Source organism: Sarcophilus harrisii, chromosome 3 (genome assembly GCF_902635505.1).
Source record: "Sarcophilus harrisii chromosome 3, mSarHar1.11, whole genome shotgun sequence".
Classification (NCBI taxonomy): domain Eukaryota; kingdom Metazoa; phylum Chordata; class Mammalia; order Dasyuromorphia; family Dasyuridae; genus Sarcophilus; species Sarcophilus harrisii.
Genome location: NC_045428.1, coordinates 339,570,779 through 339,595,161, shown reverse-complemented (window position 1 = coordinate 339,595,161; position 24,383 = coordinate 339,570,779). Strand labels below are relative to the sequence as shown.

At 34.8% G+C, this 24,383-nt stretch overlaps 1 protein-coding gene across 1 annotated transcript in view; it reads left to right on the top strand.

Moving 5' to 3' along the window:
- MAP3K19 (mitogen-activated protein kinase kinase kinase 19) overlaps positions 1-24,383 on the top strand; it is a 63,861-nt gene that overhangs the window by 21,039 nt on the left and 18,439 nt on the right. The window contains exons 6-9 of the mRNA XM_031959998.1: positions 3,885-3,981; positions 7,629-7,713; positions 14,842-15,107; positions 24,109-24,149. Coding sequence (XP_031815858.1) covers positions 3,885-3,981; positions 7,629-7,713; positions 14,842-15,107; positions 24,109-24,149 — 489 coding nt within the window. The remainder of the gene's footprint in view (positions 1-3,884; positions 3,982-7,628; positions 7,714-14,841; positions 15,108-24,108; positions 24,150-24,383) is intronic.

The window sequence follows — 24,383 nt, the reverse complement described above, 5'->3', positions numbered from 1 at the left end:
GGCCAAAGGTATTCACCATCTGGAGATGAACCTCTTGTTGATGAGCCTCTTGGAATTTAATTGGGTTGATCTTTAGATGAAAGACAAATTTTTCATTCCTGAATTCTTGAGCTTGAAGCCTTTCCTGTTTTCCATAATTGAATTTAAAACAAAGAAAGGAAACATTCATAAATTCTGCTCATAGGAATTACTAAATGAAACATCAAAACTTTGGGAAAAGGGTGGGGTGGAGGAAGTTTACTGTTTGAAGGGACTCTGGCAAAAAATACCATCTAGACTTAGAGCAGTGACTTTTATGAGGCTTCTCCCTTTAAGGCTAGCACAGACTAGAAAAGCATCTTGACTGGTAACTTTTAATTACTACATAGAACAATTGTGATTCTAAGAGTTTAGAGGAGTTAAGATAGTACTAATTTCACTAATAGCAATCTTTCAAAGGAGTTTTACTAATGGGAAAAATATCATTAAAAAAATATTCCTTCTTTAGAAGAGCCTAGAGTACTTTCTATATACAATGCTTCTCTTGTTAGTCTTGTTTTTCAAGAATCTCATTAGTCTTATTTTTTCATTTCATATGAGAGACAGTGTTGTACAGTAGATAAAGCACCATCTCAGAGCTAAGACCTGGATTCAAGTTGGGCTCTGACACTTACAAAGTGCCCCTGAACTTAACTCATGGTGTGTCAGGCATTTTTTTAAGATTCTAAATTACAGAGAAGGTGCTGATATGCTTTGGTGGAAGCAATTAATGATGATGAAACCATAATTTCAGTTCTAATCTTTCTTTTTTAGGCCTGCAGTATCAAACTCAATAGAAACAGGGGCCACTAAACAGTATGTAAAGATCCCAGCTTATTGGATATTAACTTAGAAAACTACATGTTAATATTACTTGTGTTACATTAATGTGTTTCTACTTATTTTATTAAATATTTCCCAATTAAATTTTAATTTGTTCCCACATTGAGAATGTTGTTTGATACTTCTGTGTAAGAAATTAAATCTGAATTCCCAAGAAATTATGTGATTTTTTTTTTTTGGTCAGATATTAAATTATACTTAAATCTGTAACTGGGAAACTGTCTACAGCTAATAACCTCTATCTAACCAAGGTCTTTGATACTATTATTTATACAGGCATATAGAAAATTATATCAAAATTTGCCCAGAGTTTGTCAGAATTATATGTTGATTTAACAATGGCATGCTTCCCTGGATTCTGGGTAATGAACCATGTTCTCATGCTTTCCTAGTCACCAATGGAGTGAAACAAGGCTTCATGATTGCTCCCATGCTTTTTAGCTTGAAGTTTTCAGCCATAATGTCAAATGTCTTCAATGAGGTTGAAAATGGAATCAAAATAAGTTAGGGCACTGATGGCAAAATCTACAATTTGATAAGGCTACAAGCCAAGACTAAAGGGGAGGGAGTTCTGGTGCATGATTTTTTGTTTGCTGATGATTGTGTACTTAATTCAGACTCTCACAATGAGATGCAACAAAGTGTGGATCAATCCTCTGCTGCCTTTGCTAATTTTGACTTAATTCACAACAAGAAAACCCAATTAGTCAGCACCAATATGTGGAACCACCAATCACAACAAATGCAGAAGTTTTGAAAGCTATGGATAAATTCACTTACTTTGGCAATATACTTTGAAGGGAGTTCACACCAATAATGTTTTTGACTAAGGCATTGCCAGAGCTAGCTCAGTGTTTGGGAGGCTCAGGAAGAAAGAGAAGAGGTATTAGACTGACCACCAAACTGAAAGTCAACAGAGCTATTGTGCTGACCTCACTGTTGTGTGCCCGTGAACCAGAATAGCCTACCAGCACCATGCCAGGAAACTGAATTGTCTTGGGAAGATCCTGAAGATCGCCTGCAGGACAAGGTACCAGACACCGGGGTCCTTTCTCAAACTAAACCGCCAAGCGTCCCAACTTTACTAGAGAGTGCAGCTCTGTTGGGCTGGCCATGTGGTTTGAATGCCAAAGTATACTTGCCAAAAAAGACTATCTTATGGAGCATTTACACAGGGCAAGCGATCACAAGGTAGTCAGAAAAGGGGATACAAGGACACGCTCAAGGTCTCTCTTAGGAACTTCGAAACTGATTGTGTGACATGGGGACACTGATACAGGACTGCCCAGCATGGGTGTGCTCTCATCAGAGAAGGGTGTGCTCTACAAGCAAAGCAGAATTGAGGTAGCTTAAAAAAAAGGAGAGGTGAATAGATTTGAAGAATCCACCCCAAATGTTCCCATGGATTGTTTGTGTTCAACCTTTGGAAGAGCATCCCAAGCTCATCTGATCAGCCACAACACTGTAACTTAACTCTTTTTTTTTTTTTTTTTTTTTTAATTTATTTAATAGCCTTTTATTTACAGGATATATACATGGGTAACTTTATAGCATTAACAATTGCCAAACCTCTTGTTCCAATTTTTCACCTCTTACCCCTCCACCCCCTCCCCTAGATGGCAGGATGACCAGTAGATGTTAATATATATTAAAATATAACTTAGATACACAATAAGTATATATGACCAAAACGTTATTTTGCTGTACAAAAAGAATCAGACTCTGAAATATTGTACAATTAGCTTGTGAAGGAAATCAAAAATGCAGGTGTGCATAAATATAGGGATTGGCAATTCAATGTAATGGTTTTTAGTCATCTCCCAGAGTTCTTTTTCTGGGCATAGCTAGTTCAGTTCATTACTGCTCCATTAGAAATGATTTGGTTGATCTCGTTGCTGAGGATGGCCTGGTCCATCAGAACTGGTCATCATCTAGTATTGTTGTTGAAGTATATAATGATCTCCTGGTCCTGCTCATTTCACTCAGCATCAGTTCGTGTAAGTCTCTCCAGGCCTTTCTGAAATCATCCTGTTGGTCATTTCTTACAGAACAGTAATATTCCATAATATTCATATACCACAATTTATTCAGCCATTCTCCAACTGATGGACATCCATTCAGTTTCAGTTTTAGCCACTACAAAAAGGGCTGCCACAAACATTCGTGACATACAGGTCCCTTTCCCTTCTTTAAGATCTCTTTGGGAAATAATCCCAGTAGTAACACTGCTGGATCAAAGGGTATGCACAGTTTGATAACTTTTTGAGCATAGTTCCAAACTACTCTCCAGAATGGTTGGATTCGTGTAACTTAACTCTTAACAGTGATGTCAATGGACAACTACTGCCAGTCATAGGTCTGAAGCTACCAGGGCAAATAAATATATTATTTCTATAATATAAATATAGCTGTCTAGGGAAGGGAGGAAGTGGGGAGGGAGGGAGGGAGAAAAAAAAGGTGAATGTTGAAAACTATCTTTGCATGTATTTAGAAAAATTAAAAGCTATTATTAAAAAAGAAATATAACTATAAGGTCAGACGATGAGGAGAGAGGAGGGAAATTGCTAACTAAAAAATTTAGAAGTGCTTTCTGGAGGTGGTGATTTAAAAAAATACAGCAAAACTGATGCTTCTGAATTTCTCCCTGAAAGAGGCAAATGAATTTCATAGGATTTCCCACTTAATTCTCACTCATGGCAGTTAAGCAGCCCCATTTGTAGCAGAAATGAAATAGAAAATACTAATTGCTATGTGCCTGGATGATTTTAACAATTATCCTAATTCTTGCTTATGTGATTGTACCACAGCTGGTAGTTAAATATTTCCTCCACGACAGTTGGATCCTTGACCCCTATTGTATCATTGAATTTATAGTATCTACTCAAATTTGAAAGTTCAGTCCAGAGAAAAATCTATAAATTCCTCTTATGTGGTAAAAGTTTAAAAAAAAAAAGAAGAAGAAGAAGAAGAAGAAGAAAAATGTAAGTAAAGCTTTTTTCTCTTTCTTTAAAACAAATTTTCAGGAGTCTGACTATGATGAAGATTTTAGTCATTCTACATGGAGCAGTGAAGATGAAAGCCCACATGAGGATGTACAGGATTATGGAAATAAGACAAAAGGTACACTGTTTAGGGGATCATAGCTATAGAGGGACAACCAGATGGTAAAGATTATCTAACTCCTTCATTTTCTGGCTGAGTTTGCCTGAGGTCAAACAGGTAGTCAGAATTTGAAGGAAGACTCAATGTCTAGCACTTTCAATTAATCATATTATATTTGATCCATACTCACATCCATGGAAAACAAATGAGATCTTTCCTTTTATCCTTCCCTTTATTTCATCTCATATCTATTCAGGCAGTAATTCTTTGTTCTGTTTTTCTTATGCTCCATCACAAATGCTAGTTTTTTGTTTTTGTTTTTTTCAATTCTAATCCTTCAATGTCCTCTTGTGATTTTTTCCTAGTAGAATGCAAATCGTTATCTTATTCATTTATCTTTTTGATTATTTTTCCTGGGTCATTTTCAAATGTACCATGTTCACTCTAATACTCAAAAAATTTAGTGCAATTCACAAACTATAACCTCTATTTTTTTTTTTTTTTTACCATCATTTCATCTATTATACTTCAGATTCTTCTCAAAACATCTTCTGCTCTGTTACTTCAGACAAGTTGCTTCCACTAATGTCCCTCCCAAGGCACACATTTTTATGTGGATTCTTTCCTATTTTTGACTTATTCATTCAGTATCTCCTTCATCACTTTCACTTGGCCAGGGCCTGCCCAAGAGCAAAAATTAAGTTAGGTCAATTTAAAACCATTAGAGTCTTTTGTTTTGAAAAGAATTAAATAGATTAAAGAAATCCCCTGAATAAGCAAAATTATAACTTTCAAAACCAAGTTCTCAAAGCGTGAATGTCTTCAAAGAACTTTAACTTCAAGGAACAAGGGATTAATTACCCGATTTAGAGATAATATTTATATCATCAATAGCTCCCGGTTCAATGTATTGATACTTCATTTGGTTTTCAGTAGGTAAATAGTCACATAATGTATAAAATATCTTCACAAAGTCTCTTCTGTTGAATTTTTATGTTTTAAAGATTTCAAACTTTTATCTTTTCCTTTTTTCGCTGAGACAATTGGGGTTAAGTGACTTGCCCAGGGTCACACAGCTAGGACGCGTTAAGTGTCTGTGTCCAGTTTTGAACTCAGGTCCTCCTGATTTCAGGGCTGGTGCTCTATCCACCCACCACTTAGCTGCCCCTAAATGTTTATCTTTTAAACTTTAATCAGAGAAAAGCCCTTCAAATTTGACAGATTCCTATGAATCTTGTACTCCACTTGATTTGAAAATACTCCCAGATATTTTTTTCCCTTACCCTCCTATCTCATACAAGACTTCTGTCACTGCCTCCTCTATATCCAGATTCTTTGGTCTCTTTCTTGTTTATATTTTTCTATTACCTTGTTTTTTGTTTTTTGTTTTTTTTTTTTTGGATGTACTGATCCAGCTCTTCTCTTTTGCTTTAGTTTTCCCTACAGAAATTTTCTGAGTACCAGTTGATCTCCAGAAAGATTTTACATGTACATGAATAGCAGATGCCCTATAAATCATCCCATGATGCTCAATCATATTGCTCCACACTTGCTATAGTAACCATTTGGCCATTTGGTAGAGCACTGGGAGGGGGGGGGGGGTAATACAAAAGGGAGGTTGTAAAGGAATCATATAAACTGAATTTATAATACCCTGTGTGCAGTCGTGTACTGATATTCAAATGTTATTGACAGATTGCTTTGTTCATACCTAAAACTGGTAAAAGTTTAGCTCGAGAGCCATAAATGATTCTTTTTTTTTTTCATAAATAGTTCTTTAAACAAATACACACACACACACATATAGCTTACATAGCTTTATAAGTTAAAATGAATAAATGAATTCTTACTTGTGTGTTGACTTATCTCAATACATATACAGTGTATAGTCTATGAATTACTAGTCTTGAAACTTAGTATTATGAATCTGGACATTTATTTTATCTTATTTTTATTCTGAATTTCAGAGAACATTAAAAAAGAAAAAATATTACTATATGCAAACAATAAAAAAGGTTTATATGTGAAACTAAAAATCTTTATTATGTATAGCTTGTCTTTTTAAGAAGTACATAATAATTTTAATGTTACTTTAAAGTTGTTCTGCTTATTGGTTTCCTTCAGAACTTCTGTGCATTAAAAAATTTCTTAGTGATTATTTTTTCTTTATTTTTTCTTTTTTTTTTTCTCTTTGGCAACACTACTGGTAGTTCTTTCCTCACCAAATAAGGGGAAAAAAACATGATCCTTTTAACAAATAAGGATCATCAAGTAAAAAAAAAATTCATACATTTGCTATGTTCACAAATGTATGTTTCAGAGAATGGACATTTCAAATTGGTTGTCCAAGAGACATCTCAAATTCAACAAACTAAAACAAAATTAATGATCTTTCTCTCAAAATCAAAAGTGATTTTTCTCCACTTTCACACTTTCCTATTTCTGTCAAAAGTAACACCACCTTTCCTGTTTCCCAGATTTGTAACCTCTGCATTATTTTGAACTCTTCACTCCCTTCTTTCCACATATCCATTCAGTTGCCAATTGATGCATTTTCTATTTCTATTTATATATATTTCTCTATAATTACCTCCTATTTAACTATTTTTATTCTGTTCTATTTTTATTTTATATTTAACGTATTGTTTTATATTTATTCTATGTATACTGACATTTCCTTTCTTTAAAAAAAAATTTTTTTTTGCTCTTTCCTTTCATAGAATATAAACTTTTTGAGAGAGGGTTTAAGATCTCTCTCAGTTTAGAGGGTATCCACTGTGACAAAATTATAGATGCTTGAAGTACAATATTTAGTGAATTCATATTAATTCATGTTATTTTATTAATAGATTTAATATTTAATGTAAACTCTTGGAAAGGCAAAAAACTTGATTATTTACATAATAATGCTATTATTAGATAAAACTTTCTTTTGTGTTGTGAAATGTTAGAAATATTGGAATAACAATGAGAAAGGTGAAAACTAGGTAAGGCTTTTTTATGACACCATCTTATCATAACCTATTGTAATTGTTTTAATTTTAAAAAAATAATACCTCTCTTCACTATATGACTCCAAGGAAAAAAATTCCTTTTGGAAAGGACCTATTGATTTTTTAAAAATACTTTGTTCTTGTAAGTGTTCAGATAAAATGAGGATGGTGGTACACACCAATAGTTCTGAGGAGGCTGAGGATGGTGGATCTCTTGAGTTTTCAAATTTGATTTGCTGTGAGGCTCAAATTTAATGGGCATCAACACCAATATGGCAAATCAAGAGAGAATGTATTTGGAGTTGATTAAGTAACTGAGATTTAGAAACAAATTTGAAGACTGAGACACAAATCAAAATTTAAAAAAATAATTTTCATATCCTGAGTACACTCTTCATAAACAGTAGGGTTTTTTAGAAAACTGAAAATATTTTAACATCTTCAGGACTTGGAAATTCCCTTTATTTTCTAGTCTAGCACCCATTCTGAAGATGATCCTTCACGACATCTAGAATGTATAACATAACCAGAAATTTTCTTTAAATCAATTGTATATTGTTTCAGAGTGCTTGTTTAATGACAATACTATTTTGATATATGAAGACTAATTTGCATAATCAAGATTATAATATTTTCCTATGTTTTTTCCCCAATGCTATTATGTTTCTGTAGGTGATGAAATTATTATTACTTTTCAAAGAGAAGACAACAGTCCCAAACAAATGAGCAAAGTTGACAATGATTCTGAAGTACGCAAGTAAGGAATATTTCTTGGAGTGTTACATGGAATTTGCTAATCACTTGCTATAATGATAGTTTCATTTCATGTCAAGTTGAATTTTTAGTTGTCCAATATATGATATTAAATTCATTATTCCCATGGTATTAATTCCAAATCTTCCTTCACTTCAAGCTGATACCCTCCCCACTCTCCTCGGCAATCTCTTTTCCTTTACTATTCATAAGCTTGTTCTCTACCATTCTTTATTCCTTTCCTTTTTTTTTTTCAAACATAATGTAAGCCCTGTTCTTTCAAAATATTTTTTGTTATTGTTTAGTTGCTGTTCAGGTGCATCTGACACTTCATGACCCATTTTGGGGTTTTCATGGCAAAGACATTGGAGTGATTGGTCATTGCCTTCTTCAGTTCATTTTACAGGTGAGGAAACTGAGGCAAATAGGTTTAAGTGACTTGCCTACAATCACACAGCCAGTTCAGTGTCTGAGGTCAGATTTAAACTCAGGTCCTCCTGACTCCAGGCCCCGAGTTCTATTCACTGAACCCTCTGCCCCATTTTAAAACATGTAACCAATTCATTTGTGCTCTTGACCTCATCTTTTTTTGTACTCTCTCATCTCTCCCTATCCTCAGGCTATAATTCTATGTTCTTCTTCCCCTTTAACAACTTTTATGATCACACTTCTGGAAGTCATAATCTATACTTTTCACCTCTCCTTTCTCACTATCCAGGTTCTCATTAATATTCTACAATCTGACTTCCTACTGGTCATCTCAAACTGTTCATTCTAGGGTCCCTGATGACTTCTTGGTTATCAAATCAAAATGTCCACATTTCTCTCTGGCCCCCAATACAGCCCCAACAGTATACAATACTGTTAAGTAGTTCTCTCTTGGTACTGCTTTGTTCTGGTTCCCCTCCTACTTCTCTAATCTACTCTTTTGAGTCTTCTTCATTATTGTTCTTTTTACTCCCCATACTCCCCAGTTTTCTTGGGGGTACCATACCCCTCCTAGTCACCCAGAATCAAAAACCTCAGAATTGTTCTTCATCCTTTCCTTGCACTGATCTTGGTCCTTTTCTCTATCCTATGCTACCCTTACATCCTATCATTGGCCAAAACCTATTGATTTTACCTCTATAACTTGAAATTCAGGATCCACTAAATATTGCTCCAATTTACTTTTCCAAAATCATTTCATTGTGATTCCTTTATCATATTTTACATGCCATTAAAATTTGACTCCTTGTTTCCTGGACTTGTGCTGCTCTTCTCTATCTTGATGTCTTTCTGCATGTAATCCCCCACCCTTCAGAGGATTACTTACTTATTTCTACTAGTTGATATTTTCTTTATTTATGCCAATTGACATTTTCCTTATTCTTGTAAAAAAATTATGTATTTATTTTAAACATTCTTTTCTTTTAAAATTTTAAGTTTCAAATTCTCTCCTTCCCATATGGTATCTACCCTACATGTGAAATCATGCAAAAACATATTTCCATATTAGCCATATTCCCCCCAAAAGCAAGAAAAACAAAGTGAGAAAATTATATTTCAATTTTCACTTGGAGTTTATCAGTTCTCTCTCTCTTGTGGTGAAGCGAATTTTTCATTTTGAGTCCTTTGGAATTATCTTGGATCATTATATTGATCAGAGTGGCAAAATCCTTCATAGTGAGTCATTGTTACAATATTGCTGTTACTGTGTACATTGATTTCCTGTTCTTCTCACTTCATATTACTTCAGTTCATATAGGTCTTGCCATGTTTTTCTGAAACCACTCTCCTCCTCATTCATCATTTCTCACAGTATAATAAAACTTCATCATAGTCATATGTCACAGTTTGTTTAGCCATTCTTCAATTGATGAGCATCTCCTCAATTTCCAATTCTTTGCTACTACAAGAAGAGTTGCTATAAATCGTTTTCCTTTGACATCTTGGAGGCATAGTTTTATATCCCTTTGGACCTAGTTCCAAATTGTTCTCCAAAATATTGGGCTAGTTCACAACTCCACCAAGAATTCATTACTGTACCTATTTTTTCCCCTCTCCTTTACAGTATTCATCCCATGTGAGGTAGTTCTTCAGAATTGCTTTAATTTGCCCTTCTATAATCAATAGTGATCTAGAACATTTTTATGGCCATAGATAACTTTGATTTCTTCTTAAAACTGCGCATTTAGACCCTTTGCCCATTTATCAATTGGAGAATGACTTTTATTATTTTTAAATATTAAGGTCTTTATCAAAAAAGCTTCATGTAAAATTTTTTGATATTATGTCATTATCCAGAGTCCCTTTTAAAAAAATTATTTTCCTTGATTATTCCTTTTAATTAGATCTATTTTTGCTTTTACTTAGTCTGAGATCATGATAGCTCTCTTTGCCGTTTTTAGTTTAGTTGAAACATGTTAGATTCTTTTCCAGAATCTAACATATTCTATGTATCTCTTTCTGTTTCAAGTGTGTCTCTTGTAAATAACATCTTTGAATTCTGATTTCTCACCTATTCTACTTTCCACTTTAATTTCACAAATGGGCACACATTATTCACATTCACATTTATGATTACTATATATATATTAATTTTAATAGCTTTTTATTTACAAGTTATATGCATGGGTAATTTTACAGCATTGACAATTGCCAAACCTTTTGTTCCAATTTTTCCCCTCCTTCCCCCCATCTCCTCCCCTAGATGGCAGGATGACCAATACATGATAAATATGTTAAAGTATAAATTAAATACAACATAAGTTTATGTGCCCAAACCATTATTTTGCTGTACAAAAATAATCGGACTCTGAAATATTGTACAATTAGCCTGTGAAGGAAATCCAAAATGCAGGCAGGCAAAAATATAGGGATTGGGAATTCAATGTAATGGTTCTTAGACATCTCCCAGAGTTCTTTTGCTGGGTGTAGCTGGTTCAGTTCATTACTGTTCCATTGGAACTGATTTGGTTCATCTCATTGCTGAGGATGGCCAGGTCCATCAGAATTGATCATCATATAGTATTGTTGTTGAAGTATGTCCTGGTCCTGCTCATTTCACTCAGCATCAGTTCATGTAAATCTCTCCAGGCCTTTCTGAAATCATCCTGTTGGTCATTTCTTACCGAACAATAATATTCCATAATATTTATATACCACAATTTATTCAGCCATTCTCCAACTGATGGGCATCCACTCAGTTTCCAGTTTCTGGCCACTACAAAGAGGGCTGCCACAAACATTCTGGCACATACAGGTCCCTTTCCCTTCTTTAAGATCTCTTTGGGATATAAATAAGCCTAGTAGATAACTATATTTTTTACTACATCCCAATTTCTTCTCTCTCTCTCCCGTCCTTACTCATGTCTACTGTTGCTTCCTTATTTTGTTCTCCCCATTATTACTTCCTTTCCTTTTTCTTATCCCTTTCCTCTCTTATTTTTCTGTTGGGAAAGTTACATTTCCATACATAACTGAGTGTGTGTGTGTGTGTGTGTGTGCGTGTGTGTACGTGTGTGTGCGTGTGTGTGTGTGTGTGTGTGTGTACATCCACCCATATCCACAATCCCCCCATATTATATATATATATATATATATATATATATATATATATATATGTATATATGTATATATGTATATATGTATATATAATATATTCCCTCTTTTAACCAGTTCTGATGAGAGGTTCAAACATTGCCTGTCATACCATTCCCATTTCCCTGTTCACTGTAAAAATTCTCTTTGCACATCTCTTTTATGTGAGAAAACTTCCCTAATCTACCTTTCCCTTTCCTTTTTTTTAGTGTATTCCCCTTTTCTCCCCCCTTCACTCAAACATAATTGACTCATTCCTGTACCCTCTTTCTATGTAGGAAATTAATAGGACTTTTAAAATTCCTATTAATGTTAAAATTCTTAGGAGTCGTTTGTATTGTTTTCCCATGTAGGAATTTTAAAAGTTTAATTTTATTGAGACATATGATTATTCTTTATGTTTATTTTTCCCCCTGAGGCAATTCAGCTTATGTGACTTGCCCAGGGTCACAGAACTAGTACATTTACTTCTCTATGCTTTTCTTGAGTCTTGTGTTTAAATGGCAAATTGTCTATTCGGCTCTGGTTGCTTCATCAGGAATGCTTGCAAATCATCTATTTCATTAACCATCCATGTTTTCCCCTGAAAAATTTGCTGGATAGGCTAGTCTTATTTATAATCCTAGCTACTTAACTTCTGGAATATTACATTCCAAGTCCTCTGATCCTTTAATGTAGAGGCTGATAAATTTTGTTTTACTCTGCCTGGGACTTGGATTCTTTCAATTTCTATTTTGCCCTCTGATATTGGTGCAGTTTTCCTTAATAATTTCTTGAAATATGATGTCTAAGCTTTTATTTTGTTCATGGCTTTGGGTAGTTCAATCATTCTTTAATTATCTCTTAATTTATATTCCAGATCAGTTGTTTTTCCAGTGAGATATTTCACATCTTCTATTTTTTAAATTCTTATGACTTTATTATAATGTTTCTTGATGTCTCATGAAGTCATTTGTTTCCATTTGCCCAATTATAATTTTTAAATTATTGTTTTCTTCAGTGAGATTGTGTACCTCTTTTTTTTATTTGACCAATTCTGTTTTTTAAGGAGTTATTTTCTTCAGTGAATTTTTATACCTCTTTTTTCATTTGGCCTATTCTGCTTATTAAGGAATTCTTCTCTTTGGTAAATTTTTGTTCCTCTTTTTATCATTAGGCTAATTCTTTTTCTTGAGATGTTATTTTCTTCAGTAATTCTCTGTGGCTTTAAAAAAAACACCAAGCTATTAACTATCTTTTCATAATTTTCTTATATTGCCCTCATTTCCTTTCCTAATTTTTATCTATACCACTCTTATCACTTTCTTTAATTTTTCTAGGAATTCTTTTTGGACTTGGGCTCAATTATCATTTTTCTTTGATGCTTTCTTTGTAGTTTTCTCTCCATGTTGTTGTCTTCTTCTGGGTTTTGTCTTGGTCTTCCCTGCCACCATATCAGCTTTTTATGGAATTCTTTTGTTGTTATTGTTGTTATTTACTCAAATTTTCCAGCCTATTTCTTGACTTTGACTTTTACCTTAAAATTGGGCTTGAGGAGGCACTGTCCCAAGCTTCAGGCTTTTTGATGCTGTTGTTTTCTTTTTCTTTTCTTTTTTTTTTTAATAGCCTTTTATTTACAGGTTATATGCATGGGTAACTTTACAGCATTAACAATTGCCAAACCTCTTGTTCCAATTTTTCACCTCTTACCCCTCCACCCCCTCCCCTAGATGGCAGGATGACCAGTAGATGTTAAATACATTAAAATATAAATTAGATACACAATAAGTATATGACCAAACCATTATTTTGCTGTACAAAAAGAATCAGACTCTGAAATATTGTACAATTAGCTTGTGAAGGAAATAAAAAATGCAGGTGGGCATAAATATAGGGATTGGGAATTCAATGTAATGGTTTTTAGTCATCACCCAGAGTTCTTTCTCTGGGCGTAGCTGGTTCAGTTCATTACTGCTCCATTGGAAATGATTTGGTTGATCTCGTTGCTGAGGATGGCCAGGTCCATCAGAACTAGATATCATATAGTATTGTTGTTGAAGTATATAATGACCTCCTGGTCCTACTCATTTCACTCAGCATCAGTTCGTGTAAGTCTCTCCAGGCCTTTCTGAAATCATCCTGTTGGTCATTTCTTACAGAACAGTAATATTCCATAATATTCATATACCACAATTTATTCAGCCATTCTCCAACTGATGGACATCCATTCAGTTTCCAGTTTCTAGCCACTACAAAAAGGGCTGCCACAAACATTCGTGCACATACAGGTCCCTTTCCCTTATTTATAATCTCTTTGGGATATAAGCCCGATGCTGTTGTTTTCACAGCCAGTTCTGGGGTCTGCACGTTGTTGGTGCTTCCAAGGCGGTGTGATCCTGGGAAAGATGAGCTCTCTGCTCTTTTGTTTTGTACTTTGATCCTTACTCAGGAAGGGATCCTGATCTCCTGCAGCTACAAGCAGCAGCAAAAAAGTGACCAGGGCTTCTGTTCCCTTGTGATCCACTCCCAGAACTTTCTCCATGCTGGAACTACAACACAGAAATGCATGAGGCCAATAGAGTTGTCAGTCAGTGACAACTGTACCTAATGTCAGCAGAAGGATCCCTCTCATCTCTTTTTGACCAGTTGTCCAACCTGCTTACTGGGATGAGAGATCCTGCAGCTGCTCCTGTGACCAGAGCCATCGCCTGTGTGGATTCTGAACGAGCCTCTCTCCTCGTGTCCCAGGCCTATCCTGCAGACCTCCCAAATGCTCTTACGCTAGAAAAATGTCTTACCCTGAATTTTTGTTGGGTGTGGGTCCAAAATTTGATTTGAGGCCCTGAGAGTTCATCTGGGTTGCCTCTAACTTACTATCTTGGCTGACTTTAAAATCTTGAAGACTATGTTAAACTCAATCTCTTTCTTGAAGTCTTTTATGATCCTCTCAAGTAAGAGTGATTTTTCCCTCCCTGAATCTTGCATTGTAGCTATTCATTTCCCTATTACATTTTGAGCATTGGAGACAGTTCCATTTTCAACTTCAGAGGTAGCTAGCAGCCAGTGGGCAGAGCTCAGGCCTGGAGTCAGGAAGACAAGATCAGCTCTAGTCTCAGACACTTTCTAGTTGTGTGACTTTGGGCAAGTCCCTTAATTTCCATTAAGCCTTAGTTTCCTCAGCTGTAAAAGGACAATAATGTACCAACTTCTTCAGATTGCTCTTAGAATTAAATGAGATAATGTTTCTAAAACGTGTTTATCATGGGTCTGGCACATAGTAGGTGCTATATAAATGCTTATGCCTTTCTTCTCCTTCCCCTTTACATTTCTGGTGCCTAGAACTTTGCAATGTACACAAAATGTTAGTAAGATTGAATTGTGTCTATTTTCTAGCGAAGGGAGGCCTTGGAACACATCATTGTTCACTTCTAGGCCAGTCTAACCCAGACGTGTTTCCCATCTTGCCAATTATCTGGCCTTTATGATAGATTTCTGAGTTTAAAAATGCTATTACAGAAGACCGGGAAGGTGGGGAGACAAGTTCTGAATGAGCTTTTGTTTTCCCTCTTAGTCAGAAGACATCAGTGCACAAAAAGTGGGCAAGTGAACGATCTCTTTCTCTTCCAAATGAAACTGAGATGGTGGAATTTAAAATCAGGCAACAGACTCTGTTCCCTTTCCTTCTTAAGAAAGAGGAAAGCTTAAAAGAGCTGCCTGATGCTGACCTGGATTTTCCGGTGCCAAAACATTGCTCAGAACCTAATGTTTCCCAGTCTATGATGGGTAAGAACACCTTCCGGGTGACAAAGGAGTGTTTTCGACACACTAAATCTGATGGTGAGTTTAATGATAGACCCATTCCACATGTTTTCTTGATAATGTGACAAATGAATTTACTTTCTGTGAATAATAGGCCACTTAAGTCTAAGTAGCCTAGACATTTTTACAAATATCATGCCATGGATTTTTCTGAACAACCTTTTAAAACATTTCAACTAAATCTATCATGAGGGGTAGCTTGGTCCTGCTGGGCCAAGGCCACAGGGCCTGTCAACCTGTACTGATGCCTCTACTTTATTTTCCATTTCCCAGTACTCTGGGAGTAGTCTGATTTCTCAATGGAGAAATAATATCCTCAATTTTCATATTCGAAACAGGAAATTGTTTCTAAAAGAATTGCTAGTTTTAGAAATGTTCTAAAGGTTTTTCCTGGCAAAAGGAAAGTTTATTTTTTTTCATAATTATAACTTTTTATTGACAGAACCCATTACTAGGTAATTTTTTACATTATCTCTTGCACTCACTTCTGTTCCTTTTCCCCTCCCTCCCTTCACCCCTCCCCCAGATGGCAAGCAGTCCTATATATGTTAAATATGTCACAGTATATTCTAGATATAATATATGTGTGCAGAACTGAATAGTTCTCTTGTTGCACAGGGAGAATTGGATTCAGAAGGTAAAAATAACCCAGGAAGAAAAACAAAAATGCAAACAGTTTACATTCATTTCTCAGTATTGCAAAGGGAAAGTTTAAATAAACAATTATAAGTCAGGTATGAGACAGAAAAGGGAATGCTAAGCAATAAAAAAATCACTAAATGATTAAAACAGGATACAGTATTTATCATTACTATTGAAATCAGAAGGCTAATATTCAAGCTTCGTTGAGATCTAAGCAGGTTTTTTGCGAAGTTGTTAATTAGCTAGTTCACATTTCATTTCCACTAAGCACAGAGTTAATTAAACACAAAACAGATTTTTCTTTCTGGAGGCTTTCATTTCTGAAGCCAGTGTTTCTGGCAGCACCGATCCAATCCTGTTACCATTGCTGCAACCATTCTGGAAGACACTGTACTTATTACCAGCACTTGCAAGCCTTCCAGAGCATTGTCATGTTCAAAGGGCCTAGGTTGGAAGGAAGGAAACACAAAAGGAAAGGCAAGTCAGCCAGGGTCCTCTGATAGAAGCCCAGATAATTCAGTCCATTGTTCTAAAGATGAGTGAGGACCTGCTTTGTCATTTTGATAGCGTAGGGAAGGACTTTTCCTTTCTCTATCCCATAATTGGAGACTTATCTTGTCCTCAAAGTGCTTCTAATCTGCCAGCTGGAAGCTGTTGCTTCTGTTTGCTGTGCATCCATTATCAGCTTTTCTGAACCAGTAACTAATGGAGGGGCTCAACCCAATGATGAGAAATGCTTAAATAGAAGCAGATAGAGAATACCTGCACATTTTCCATAGGGTGGGGATGGAGGTGGATATATATATATATATATATATATATATATATATATATATATATATACTCTACATAACAATTTTATCTTCATTATAATTTTTTTTATTTTTTAAATTATTATTATAGCATGCCTAATTTTTCAACACTGACCCTTGCAAAACCTTCTGTTCCAAATTTTCCCCTCCTTCCTCCCACCCCCTCCCCTAGATGGCAGGTAGTCCAATACATGTTAAAATATATGTTAAATCCATATTGTAAAATTTTAAATGGATCTGTGAGTTTATCAGTGTGAGTATTCTCTAATAATTCAAATTATGGTTATCCATCCCTGTTCATCTTATGTGACTTTTGCCAATGCCTTCCAAAAATTTCATCCTAATAGGGCAGAAGCAACTGACTGAGAAAGAACAAGGAAGCTGGCTAAGACCTCCTTTGCACCTTATTTTGTTTTCTCGATATTGTGAGGATACCAGTGAAGGACATGGACTGTCAGTTGGTTATCCCTCACTCTTGTCCTGTCATTGATCAGCCCACTTCTTTTCTGATCTTACGGATTTTTAAGTACGTTATTCACAGTTTCATAGCAACGCATGAAACTGAATAGTCTGCTGAAAAATTTCAAAGTAGATCCCTAAATTATCATTTAGTCTTATAATGCTTTGGTCATATGAAATAACATAGCACATTGAAAATACAAAACCATGTATCATCTAGATGTAATAAAAGAGCCAGGTGCTTTTTTATGCCAAAAGTACATATAGTCCTAATACAGAGTGTAGTCATACTATTCCATGTATCATAGCCTTAGGCAGTTTTTCCAAATCCACAGTATTTATATTTAGCTAACATAGTAAAATCCATATTTTATAGACAGGCATATGATGTTAGGACCCACAATCTTGTTAGGTACAGAGGCATTGTAGAAAGCTATATTGGGAAATAAAAGTGACATAAAACTAAAAAATATCAATAATTTTTTTCTAAAAAAAGACTTCCAGCAGCTTAAGCACTCTGCCAGCCACATGAGACTCTTTCTTGACAGAGCCAAGAAAGGGTAATATAAATGCAGACACACAGGGAAAACCAAGCAGATAACCAGCCTCCCAGGAGCTACTTTGCTCTTTGACAAAAAGGTCTCCTTTGTTCTTCCTCCTTCCAAATAAATCAACTCTGCCATATAAGGACCAATTTCAGAAATACCAGTCCGAGAACTTTGGCTGTCTTTGTTAAGTCAGAAGGAAGCTTGGCAGACTGCACCCATGACCTGGCTAGTGTTTTCTCTGACAATGAGAAGGAAACACAAATAAAAAGAATTGGTTGAGATATATAGTTAACTTGACATTTTTTTTTAACCTGAGTTTCTTCATTTCATATAAACTCTCCTGGTTGCTGCATGGCAAATGGTTTTCCACTTTCAGTCCTTGCAAGGATGGGCACCCGAGATGCACAGTACAAACCCAGTCTGACTTGATCCTTTCTCTCCTCCCAACTTAGGACCCTGCCCTTCCTTTGTCTGAAGATTTGTCTAATCGCTTAAACATATTGACTCTGACTATATTTGCCTCAGTTTCCTCACCTGTAAAATAAGCTGGAAAAGGAACTAGCAAACCATTTCAGTATCTTTGCCAAGAAAACTCCAGATGAGTTCATGAAGAGCTGGACACAATTGAAAGACTGAGGAACAACAAACAGAGGCCCAAATAGGTTACTTGGTTTGCAGGAAGCAAAGTATGTGGCAGAGCCAGCATTTGAATCCAATCTTCTGACACTTAATCCTTTTATGATAGGGAGTAGTCTTGGGACTTTTGTGATTGATGGGTAGTTGAAGAGCATAGTTTGGCATTAACTATAATGTGGAAGGAGGATAAGCAATTACAATGGGAATATGGACACTGTCTTTGAGGAGGATTGGGGAATGAATCTGTGTTTTCTGATGGCATATTTGTATAAGATTAGAAAGTGAGAGAGTCACTATTACTTTAAATGTGGCACTTGGGAGTTTGATTGTAAGTTTGATAGATGGAGTAAGAGAAAAGGAAATGAGAAGAGGGATTGTGTACGAGGTGGGGGAGATTGGGTAGGTAGTGTTACTGGTACCCACTCTCACAAAGCATATACCAATGTGGAGTAATCTATGGTAAAACAGTTAAGATCTGTCCAGGCCTGGGATCTCTGAATTATAGATTTCTGAGCCCCTTCTTGTTCTTGTTTCTAGCTCCTAAGAGAGTACCCAGTGACCTAGAATATAAAGCATAATAATAATGCAGATGGTTCATGGAGAAATCCCTGATCTCAGTCCTTTATCTGGGAGTACATATTTAACTGTCTCATAAAAAACAGAGTTCCTTGTTGAATAATGTAGTGAGGTTCTTTTAGGAATTCCAAAGACCTTTAACACCTACCTTGATCTAATATTGCCCACTTTTAGATTTAAAAGGAGAGAAAGCATTATAGTAGATAGATTACCAGTTTTCTTTCACATCCCAAATCAATCTAAGGCTCGGCCTTAGAGAACATCTTAAGATATTTGGCCATGTCTATATATGATAAATTAGCCTAAGTGGAGGTAGCCACCATCTCCCCAATGTGCATATTTTGAATCCTGCTTTTGATTTCAGAGCTTGTGTCTAATTTTATGGCCTTTCTGTAGTGCTGTCTATCAGTATTTAACAGTCAATTTTTTGGGGGGTGGTAATTTTTAGAGTTGGGGGAGGTGACTCTTGAATTGAAACTTCCAAATCAAAGATATTGGGATATCTGTGTTTTGGTGAACTTGTATATCACTTTGAACTTATTCTTTTCTTATTCTATTCTTGAACTTATTCTTATTCTTATTCTTAGCTACCACCTTAGCAATCCTTTGTCACGAGGATGGCAACCAAAATGATTAATGAGTATCCACATTAGTCTTTCTTTACCTATTACCTAAACAGGAAATCAAACTTATGCAAGACTGGAAGGAAGGAAATATTATAATGTATTCAGCCTCAATAAAATCCTTTCACTATATTTCCTATTAGTCTTGGGCATTATTGGCTGGTATTGCATAATTTGGCCATTGAATAGAACTCAGGGAATTCACTCCCAGAATTTCTTGAAGCATTGCTGAAAAGTTGTTTGCTATGTTCATGTTAATCCACTCCCAAACCTCAAACCATAGCTTTTTCTTCAGTACTAGCAAGTTCTCCAGCACCCCAGAAACGATAATGAAACAAGAGTAAGAATGTCAGTACTGGCTCAAAAGCTTGATAAAAGAATTAAAGGAAGAAGTTTTTAAAATTTGAGCTCTCAGAGAACAAAGAAAAATAATGAATGAAAAAAAAAACCTGTTAAGCACTAGTACTATATGCCAAATATAAAAAGAAAGATAATCCTTGACCTGAATGAAGGAAGACAGCACATGAAGGTCAAGAAAGGGTGTGTTGATCTGGGAAATCACAGAGATGGTGAGTGAAACAATAGGAAGTTGATCAATATGTCCTTTCTAAGGCAATGTTAATATTGATTTGAAGATGGTTCTATGAAAAAGAAGTATAAAGAGGTTGGGAAGGGGAGGGAGTATAGATCTAGCAGCTGAGTGGCAGGGCTGAAAATAAAGGAGCATAGGTTCTAGGGTAGGGGTTGGAGCTGGGAGGCTAACTCCTCCAGAGTATAGACATTGGAGGGTGGTGCAATAGTGGCAGAGAAAAGCAGAGATTTGTAAAATTCACAGTATTCTAATAGAGATAAGCTCTAAATTTAATAGACACCAAATTCCATAGCCAAGGACCAGGACTTTCACAAATCCAGAAAAGACAGTCTAAATCTCATAAAACTATTTGTCTGCCAAAGTAAAGAAATGAAAGATCTGGAATATAATATTTTGAAAAAAGCATAGAAAATAACTTTGTACCCTAAAATAATATAACATGCATTCTTTACCTTAGCCATCAATGAAAAAGGTTACTTTTCAGTTAAAAAAAAAAAAAAGAAATTTTAATAATTTTTCTTGAAGAGACCATAATTGAATGTTATGCATGCATATTCATCAATTTGTCAATTATGCATAGTTATCATTAAGATACTTAAGATAATAAGTCTATATAATAAGCAAAGACCTAATGTATAAATCAATGTTTATATTATGCAAAGAGAAAATAAAGCTGTTTTTTAAAAAGATATCTTTTGCTTCAAGGTCATTGAGAGAAAATATTTAAGAACAGGAAAGAAAAGGAGATAAATTAAAAGTGCTTAAGTGGAGAAAAGAAAGGAAAGAGGAAGACTTGAAGAAATATTTCTGGCACTGTGGGATTCCACAAAGGATAAAGATGGAAAGAATAAGAGTAACCTAGACCCACACTCTTATCCTGACTGGGCTAAAGTACTAAGGTGATTACTAAATTTTAGACATATTAGCTTATATGAGAATTACTGAGAAAACCAAGAGTATGTCTAGGTAAATCATATCCTAAAATCTTCTACAAACAGGATTAATTGAATGAATATTTCTTGGAATGGGGTGCTAGAGATGATCATGAAATGAAGACTTGGGCTATTGGAGAGAGACAGGGAAAGTCTGATTCATACTCTAATCCAGAGAGAGAGACAGACAGACAGACATATAAAGATAGAGACAGAGAGACAGATACAGAAATAGACAGACATAGACAGAGATGGACAGATGAATAAAAGAAAAATCAAGAAAACTGGGTTTAAGGCTGAACACTAGAATGTGGGAAGTATTTGTGAAAGGAGAGAAATATTTCGATATCATTATTGCAAGCAAACTGCAGGTAGTTCTGCTTAAAAAAGTAATTTAATAGAATTTGATAGAGGAAAGTACAAGCTTAATAATTATTACTGTGAATGTGCACTATGAATATGGACTAAATATCCACAAAACAGAAGAAAGTGGCAGAATGTATTATAGAACTCAATTCTTTGCTGTATACAATAAATATAAATAAAACATAAAGACATACAGAATTAAAATGAGTGGTTGGAATAAAATTTATTATGCTTCAGGCAAATCCAAAAAAGCAGAATTGCCATCATGATTTTAGATAAGGCACCAGTAAAAATAGATACTGTTAAGAGATACAAACAGGAAAACTACATTATACTTAAAGAAACCAACCACAGATAATGAAATAATTCTAATATATATTTTTAAAACATACTTTATTGATGTCTTCTATGTTAACATTACAGTTATTTCTAGGGTAGGGAGAGTGAAATCATTCTCTCCTCTATCCCAGATTGAACCTTCCTTTCTATTAAATAAAATAATTAAGCAAAAGCATCTGATATAATGACTGCATCTGAATATATGTATGTATAAAATACAGTCACTTGATTGTCAGAAATAATATCAATATTACATATAAATAAATAGATATTGGATAGTCCCTAAATCATCTAGTATCTAAATACTTAAAAGAAAAGTTAGCAAAATATAAAAAGTCTAAATAGTAAAAACAATAATTATAAATGATTTAAATGTCCCTCACTTGCAATTTAATAAATGTTGCCAAAATATAATAAGATATTTAGAGTTCTAAACGAAATACTGGAAAAACTAGTTTTGGTAAACCTATATGATCTAAACACAAAAAAGGAAATAAATGTAAGCTAATTTTTCAAACCTTCTTTGTCTGAATTAATGCTGGATTATGTATTTCAATTTGTGCAATGCTCCTGAAGAACTTTTTTAAAAAGTTCATAGATTTATTATTTCAGTTAGAGCAGGAAGTGGTGGTCTATCTTAATGATTTCCTCATTTACTCCAGTAATCAAATTCGCATAATTTGTCTGGGATCTGGGCTGTCCTCCAGTAGTTACGTTACTAGTAACTATTTGCCAAGTTGGAAAGTAACTATTTGCCAAGTTGGAAAGTGTCAATATGTCAGAGATGGAAATTCTTGGGTACATAATAGATGCTGGGAAGCATACATAGATTTATGTGCAGTAATGATGGCATTGCATTAGGAGACTCTTACATTCATTAAAAGCCTGCAATAGAGCCTCAATTTTATGAGAAAATATAGCTTAGAGTTTGGGAGTAAGAAAAGCCTATCACAAGGACTAGTAGAATATAGTTTGATGGGTAATCCCAGCTGGAAGATCATGAGTTTCACCATTTCATTGGAAGGAAGAAGTTTATTGCCTCTTTTCTAGAGTCCAGACTAGAGTTTCTTTCCACTACCTCTCCTTTTCAAGCCTGCTTTACTTGCCGGACTGATAACCCTTTACTGCAACTCATATCCAGTTTGAAAATCCTTTAAAATTTGATGTCAAAATAATAAAAGTCTTAGACCCTGGTATTCTGATAAATGTTTAACAATTGAATTTAGGGGGGGGAGATGTGGTGAGGGGAATATATGTATAACAGACTTTAAGTTTATTTTTCATTATTAGCATTTTCTCCATTACTTAAGTCTGACATTCAATAAAACAATATAATAATTGTTTATTTATTAAATAAATAAATTAAATATTTATTTATTAATATTAAATAAATAAAATAAAACAATAAATTATTAATTTGTGGCATTCGCCAATTTCTGAGCTGTTCCTGCTCACACTGAAAATTTAACAAGTGACTCTTGTAAGCTGGTTTGAGTTGGCTCCAGCAGAATCCTACTTCTAGCTGTGGATCAGGTACAGAGGAAAGGTACAACTCCCCTAGAAAGATGAGACTCAGGGACTGAGCTGAGGGGACACTTAGAGCCCCATTGTGGCACTATAACATGAGTTCTGACTTTGGAGCCAGGGGGCTGTGTTTATATCCTTTTTTTTTTTTTTTTTTTTTTTTTTTTTTGCCTATTCATTTTTTTTTTTTTTTTTTATTTAATAGCCTTTAATTTACAGGATATATACATGGGTAACTTTACAGCATTAACAATTGCCAAACCTCTTGTTCCAATTTTTCACCTCTTACCCCCCCCACCCCCTCCCCTAAATGGCAGGATGACCAGTAGATGTTAAATATATTAAAATATAACTTAGATACACAATAAGTATACATGACCAAAACATTATTTTGCTGTACAAAAAGAATCAGACTCTGAATTATTGTACAATTAGCTTGTGAAGGAAATCAAAGATGCAGGTGTGCATAAATATAGGGATTGGGAATTCAATGTAATGGTTTTTAGTCATCTCCCAGAGTTCTTTTTCTGGGTATAGCTAGTTCAGTTCATTACTGCTCCATTAAATGATTTGGTTGATCTTGTTGCTGAGGATGGCCTGATCCATCAGGACTAGTCATCATCTAGTATTGTTGTTGAAGTATATAATGATCTCCTGGTCCTGCTCATTTCGCTGTGTTTATATCCTGAGTACCACTTAGAACCTCTACAACTCTGGACAAGACAGTTATTTCTTTGGCCCACAATTTTCATCTGTTGAATGAGGGCCTTAGAATACAATCTTTTCCAACTTCTAATCTATGATTCAATCCAATGCTTCCATGATGTAAGTATCATAGTTAAACTTTCATGTTCCTTCTCAATAAACCTTGGCCAGAAACATTCTCTTCCCTATCAATACCCTACCCAATTTGATTGCAAGTTCACTATTAGGAATACTCAATATGTTCTTAATCTTTTTTATTTTTAAGGTTTTACCATACATGCTGTCAGACTTAGCCAAAGAACTGAGGTAAGATATTACTTTAGAATATTTGAAATAAAGACAAAAATAGAAGTTAAGGAATCTTTTCTAGCCATTTCCAGTCTTAATTTCCAGGAGATATTTCCTTCTAAGGAGATATTGGGTAGTACTTGCTGTTAATCCTTTTCATTTTCTGGTTTCAATTTTTCAAGTCTCTTACATATAATGTAATAAATTGCAGCCACAGATTTGCTTCATTACTTAGTACTTAGAATTTGAAGA